At 41.8% G+C, this 6,759-nt stretch overlaps 1 protein-coding gene across 1 annotated transcript; it reads right to left on the bottom strand.

Annotated features, from left to right (window-relative positions):
• Window positions 1–3,912: 3,912 nt before the first annotated feature.
• On the bottom strand, window positions 3,913–5,073 carry LOC311058596 (protein pelota homolog; the record flags this gene model as incomplete). The annotated part of the gene is made up of 1 exon (XM_084076058.1): window positions 3,913–5,073. The coding sequence occupies one exon, from the start codon at window positions 5,071–5,073 to the stop codon at window positions 3,913–3,915; it is 1,161 nt and encodes a 386-aa protein (XP_083932184.1).
• Window positions 5,074–6,759: the final 1,686 nt, after the last annotated feature.

Below are 6,759 nucleotides of genomic sequence, written 5' to 3'. Positions count from 1 at the left end.
GAAATGCAACTCAAATACAGATCCATACTTTATACTGGAGAGATCTCTAGAATACCAAACCAAATACAACCACCCCAATAGCATAAGTTATATTGTCAACCTCAGTTGTGCATCAGTGCCTTTTTAATGATTTGCAAGGTCGATTGAAGGCAACGAAACACCACTACAAATTGATACTGTGTGTGTGTGTGTGTGTGTGTGTGTGTGTGTGTGTGTGTGTGTGTGTGTGTGTGTGTGTGTGTGTGTGTGTGTGTGTGTGTGTGTGTGTGTGTGTGTGTGTGTGTGTGTGTGTGTGTGTGTGTGTGTGAGAAAGTGCATTTGGCTTCTTGACTGTTTGGATAAAGACACATCTAAGCCCTGTTTCAAAAAGGCCAACTACAAGTAAACAGCGCCTCCCAATGTCGATGGCCAAAATGGGGATGCCAGGCAATGTCAAGACAGTCCACTATAATAATCAAACAATTTAGCGCCCACAAGTTATTACCTCAACGGTCGTGGTCTTTCCTTTAATCTTCTTGTTTTCACCGTCATTCCTCCCATAGATGTAGGAGACAGTTCAGTCAAGACTCCTGGACCACAGGCCCATCACCCAAGGAGAGATTTGCTACTTTGTGAGGGAGTTTGAGGTAAACCACGTTGAGCAAGTCACAGATGCATTGTCGGAGATGGAGAACACCCACAACACTGACACATGCTCTGTTATTGAGATGTTAAATAGGTTTTCACTGTAACACACATCCTTGGGAAGCCACAGTGTATCTGATGAAAGCTAGTCTAATCTGTGTTCGTAATGATAATGATAATGCGCCCCTAACTGTCACATGATGGCCTACATGTGATATTTTTTATATGACTTAGCACAGGGGTCTTCAACGTTTTCAGGCCAAGGATCCCCTAGCTGAGAGAGAGATGAAGCAGGGACCCCCTACTCTATATTGTATAAAATTGTGTTTCAGATTACTTTTTTTTTTTTTACTTAGTCTGCTATTTTTTCCCTCTACACCTATAGCCTCTTTGCCAAAAATAGCCGATCTACAAGCTCTCATTAGCCGAAGATCTGATATTTTCGGCTAATGTTCCCCTTAGAAAAGGAATTCAAGGGTTCAAGTGGTTAATGTAAAAAAAACTAAATCCTATCACACAAAGATTTGGCGGACCCCCTATAGTAGCTCTGAGGACCCCCTAGGGGTCCCAGACCCCTGACTTAGCAGAACTGTGAAAATAGGTTTGTGTGGTACAAGTTCATACATTTCTTACCGTGTGTTTTTATAGATCGTCAATAATAATAATAAGTGAATATAATTGACCTAAATCAGCAGTACCATCCGAACAAAAACGTCAGTTTAAAATGTACATGAGAGAATGAACAGATCATGTCCCTTTGGTTGTTCTAAAGGAGAAGAGGAGGCCACAGGGGAGAGCAGACTTCTGGAGAACCTCCAGAAGATGGTGGTGGAAACAAATGAAAATGCACTGCCCAAATGTACGGACGCCATGCAGGAGCACTTGTGTGATGTCATAACGCGCTGTAAGTCCCCGCCCACCCTCGCTCTCACTAGGGCAGGGGTCTTCAACAGGGGGTCCGGGACCCATAGGGGGTCCTCAGAGCTACTATAGGGGGTCCGCCAAATCTTTGTGTGATAGGATTTCGTTTTTTTACATTAACCATTTGAACCCTAGAATTCCTTTTCTGAGGGGAACATTAGCAGATCTACAAGCTTGAGAGCTTGCAGATCGGCTATTTTTGGCAAAGAGGCTATAGGTGTAGAGGGAAAAAAGAGCAGACTATGTTAAAAGAAAAACGTTGAAGACCCCTGCACTAGGGGCTTGTCTTGTTTGTCTACTTAGACAGTTAAAACAATGTCAGATGTAGGTGTAGTTCTTTGGAATAACTACAATTCCATTATACCAACAAGTCAGTTTAAGACTGAGGAAAAAGAGAGAGAGGGAGAAATGCAATGACATCATTCAATGACATTGATATATTGATCGAATAAGGCCTTGAATAATATGCTGTTTAAAAAAATGTTTTACTTATTGCCCTTTAGCCATTTTAGAGTTCTCTGGCATTGAATTGCTTTGTAGCATGGAAGGAATGTGATTCACCCAAACTTGGCTCTTGTAAAGATATTTTGACTGGGAGTAAAACCTGTCTTGTCTTATGTAATTATTTATGTCTGGTTGTTAATTTGCTCACACAGTGGAGGCTGCAAATCACATGGCACAGAGAGTCCAGCAGAGGGAGCTAGATCAGGCACACCAGGTAACATTCTGGCTCCATATAGACAATTGACTTACATTTATAGTAGCTTAATGCACCTACAGTATAATGCAGTCCATAATTTGAAAATCATTAGAATCCTAATTATATTTTTGTTTGCATATCAAATGATCCAGTTACATTATATGATACTGCTGATGAAATGTAGTCAGATACATAGATGTACAAACTACACAGAACCTTTCTCACTTGCTTTCTGTGACCATCTATGACTCCACCTGCCAGAATAACTAAACTTGTTTTGACTCTCTAATCATTAGAGAGTCATTTCGGCCATTTGAAAATAGCCGACCTACAAGCTCACAAAACATGTGAAATGGCATTCTGCATAATGAGTACTTTTACTTTTGTACTTAGTGCATTTTGATATCAATACTTTTGTATTTTTACTCAAGTAAATTTTGAATTCAGGACTTTTACTTGTAACAGAGTATTTCTACATTGCAGTATTGATACTTTTAGGCTACTTAAGTAACAAATGTGAGTACTTTTTCCACCACTGATACCAAGTACCTCTTTTGTTGAGTTAAACAATACTTACTCTGACCTTTTTGAATCCTGCACCTGACAAATAACCCAATGTATGAAAAAAAACGAACACTAAAGCTAATAAAAACGAAACTAAAACTAAGCGTTCTCAAAAAAATAGAAACATAAATAGAAATATAAAATAGAAATAGAAATAGAAATATAAAAACTAGCAAACCCGCCCTTAAAACTAACTGAATTAGAAAATAAATAATGTCAAAACTAACTAAAACTAACTGAATTAGAAAAATAATTGTCAAAACTAACTAAAACCAAACTACAATGAAAAATCCCAAACTATTACAACCTTGCAACAGACTGAAAAACAATGACGTATAACTGAATGTGCATGAGCACGCATGCGTGTCTGCTTGCCCACATCAAGTCACTTTTTGACCAATGCGGCCCAGACCCCAAAATGAGTTTGACAAGCCTGGGCTAGACCATAGAGCAGGGGTCTTCAACAGGGGGTCCGGGACCCCTAGTCTAAAAGTTTTGTTTTCAATTTGGCTCTTGTATTTTGCACAATATCCTAGTTAGTTGTATTTGTGAAATAGCCTTATTTAGGCTATATAATTATTAATACATAATTGGCAATGGGGGGACCCCTCTTTCTCTTTTTTCTTCTTAGAATTGCTAAATACAACGCACAATAACTTAGTATCGATAAAATTGATGATTTGCATAGCAAAACGATTCGATACGATTATTTGCATTGCAAAACGATTCGACACGATACAAAGTCAAACGATACGATATTTTGCTGTTTGCATATCGATATAGTAGATTGTTGAAAATTAAAATCGATTTTTCGATGCAGTTACTTAGCAACAATACAAAAAAACGATATATATTTTTTTATTAAAGCTCTGCTGCATTGCATCCATCCTCTTCCTAGAAAGCCTGCTTTTCACCAGAATCTTTTTCTGTTGCTGTTCGTTGATGAGATCCAGCTAGTTACTGAGGTGTTCATTCTCCTCTGTGATGCGCAGTGTTGTTCGTGCAGGTGACAGTGTTCAATTCAGTCTGCTCATCCAGCCACCTCTGTCTTCTGTATTTCCTCTAAGGTCTTTTTCCAGTCTCTTTCCCACGCTGCATTTATCTCAACTGAAGTCGGCATCTGAACTGTCGTCCTCGGGCGCAATGGGGTAACGCAATATAGCTGCCACTCCACTCAGCTGAGTCAGCTGCTGGCCAGACACATGAAGACTCGAAAATATTCGGACTTTGCTTCCATTGCCTCGCACTTTGTCCACCAGCCGTACATACCGACCCCTAGCGGTGATATCTTGGTGCCTGAAAAGTTCATCGCTCATCAGCAAGGTGTCGATAGCCTGAGCATCAGCAGCCTTCTCCACATGAGCCAGCCCATAGAAAGCTCTGTCAGGCTTATGTTGGAGCATCTTGTGGAAGTCACCCAGGGCTTTGACCTCTCCTGCTGCCTTGGTGTCAGAAAGCTTACTGGTGACAGTGGGATCAGACAGGATTGCTTTGAGGGAGTACCAGTGACCTGACGAGGAGTGGACCGGCAGGAATTTGGGCCGGTTCTCCAGCAGTAGCTTGTTGTCCTGACGGGCCGCGTCCCTGAAGAGATAAGTTAGGAACTGGTCCTTGACAAACCCTGGGCTGCCCACCAGGATGCACTTGACCACGTCAAAATTGATGTGACGGAGAATCCCCTGCATCACCGCCTTGTAGAACCTCTCCAAAGCCTCCTCATGCTGGGTGCAGTTGCCCTTCGTCTTGCGGGGAATATGGACTTCCACCTTTGAAAGCAGGGTCATGGCAGGAGTCACCAGCACTAGGCTAGCCAGACCCTCTTGCATCACCACCGCCGCCACATCTGCCGTCTGGGTGGGCTCACATGCCTGCCTGATCCTATCAAGCACAACGCTGTCCCAGACCTTTTTGGTGAGAGTGAATTTCTTGTTGAGCTCCAGCTCAATGGTGTGGTAGGATCCCATCCTGACATACTCGTTCTCCTGTATGTTTCTGCCCTTTACCCTCAGCTGGCAGGCCTGCGAGTCAAAGTCAATAGTCTCCACACACAGAGTCAGGGTAGTCTGCACACTCCGCTTCCTGTTGCTGCCCCTACTACCGGTATCCTTATCCTTAGATGACGGTATCTGCACCTTTCTGAAGGTTGAGGCCGTAAGACTGTCACCAACTTGGAGCAGATTATAGATGTGCCACATGTCCTCTGCCTCCTCTGGCACGAGAGACACCTGACCAGCACCGTGTTCGTGTTCCTTAACCAACTTCATGGTTGTTGCTGCTGCTGCAGGGGTGTCCAGGTAAGAAATGTCTGAGCGTACAGGAATAGTTATTGCTGTAAGCTCTATGTAAACCTGCTATGATATTTATCCAGTAGGTAAAGCCGATATGTAGCGCTATAGGCTGTGAAAAATAGCTACTGATGAGTTGTCTGATGCTTATCTCTCTGGAAGGAATGTTGCTCAGTGTTAATGAGGCCTTTTATACTGTTGGTTACCATAGTTACCTCAACATATGATATCAACACAACGTCCAGGACTGATGTCACTACTGTGATGTCAGGTAGTGTCAGGCATATCCATATATGGACGTTGTGTTGATATCGTATATTGTGGTAACTATGGTAACCAAGATGTGTTGTAGGAGCTGGAGCAGGCCAGATGTGACGTCAGCGACTATGTGTTCCCGTTTGTAGCATCAATAACCAGAACAGTGCAGTCGGAGTCACGTTGTACTTATTGGGTGTTACTTTAGGAAACACGGCATGGTGTCAGAAGCGACTGTCAGCGTTACTAGGGGGATGAGGAAGATAACGGCGGAGGTGCAGCTACTCCAGCTAACCCGGCTAGAGCTAACGTGGCTAACACTCCAGGAGCTACATTTAGCATTCAACCACCGGAGCAGTGGTGGGAAAAGTACTCAAATGTTTTACTTAAAGGACGACTTCACCACTTTTCAACATATCTTCATATAATAGGTCCTCACTAATGCTCATGATAAAATGATACAATTTTTTTCTACTTGGTCTGTGTCTCATAGGAGGGCTGTGGACAGTCCAGAAACCCGTCTACCAGTGACATCATCGTTAGGCAGGATTTTTTTCCCCAAAAAGATTACAATATTTGTATTCATATTTTTATTAAGGCGAGAACAATGGGATCTATTATTGCATTGCAACTTTCCAGGAATACAAAGCCTGCAGTTTCTATTAGCTTGGATTCCCCATTGATGATGTCACTGGTAGACGGGTTTCTGAGCTGTATACAGCCCTCCTCTGAGACACAGACTGATTAGAAAAAAATGGTACCATTTTATCATGAGCATTAGTGAGGACCAATTATATGAATATATGTTGAAAAGTGGTGAAGTCGTCCTTTAAGTAAAAGTATCTATCTGCAATGTAGAAGTACTTTGTTAAAAGTAAAAGTCTGGAATTAAAAATGTACTTGAGTAAAAGTACAAAAGTATTGGTATCAAAATGTCACTTTGGCTCATGGCCATCTGAAAAGTGTAAATTCCACTCAAATGTATTTGCATAAGTCAAATGTGTCTTTTTCCTTCTTCATATAATTTGAATTGAATCTACAGATGGAGGGATAATATAATTTAAAACATTACCACACGTATTGTTCAATGAAAAGCATTTTAATCCGATTGGTGGCCAGTGTCTCCGAATTTTCTCCGTTTGCTTTCAACTACGCGACCCTATCGGTTGGTAGGTGTATTACACTCTGATACATTATAACTCTATGAGAAAATGGCCGCCGATCGGATTAAAATGCTATTTATTGAATAATACGGAAGATACTGGTACTCAAACCCACCCGAAGTGAATTGTAACATCCATGGCCATGAGGTAAGCACTTTATATTTGAAATGTGAACATGGTCTTTGGCTTGAGAGAGGCGACATGTGGTCGTCTACTCTACACCCTCCTCTGACCAGTGGTGTAACTA

Source organism: Gymnoscopelus microlampas, assembly GCF_963454915.1.
Source record: "Gymnoscopelus microlampas genome assembly, chromosome: 13".
NCBI lineage: Eukaryota > Metazoa > Chordata > Actinopteri > Myctophiformes > Myctophidae > Gymnoscopelus > Gymnoscopelus microlampas.
Note: the sequence above shows the minus strand (reverse complement) of the source record. Positions and strands in the feature narration are given on the sequence as shown.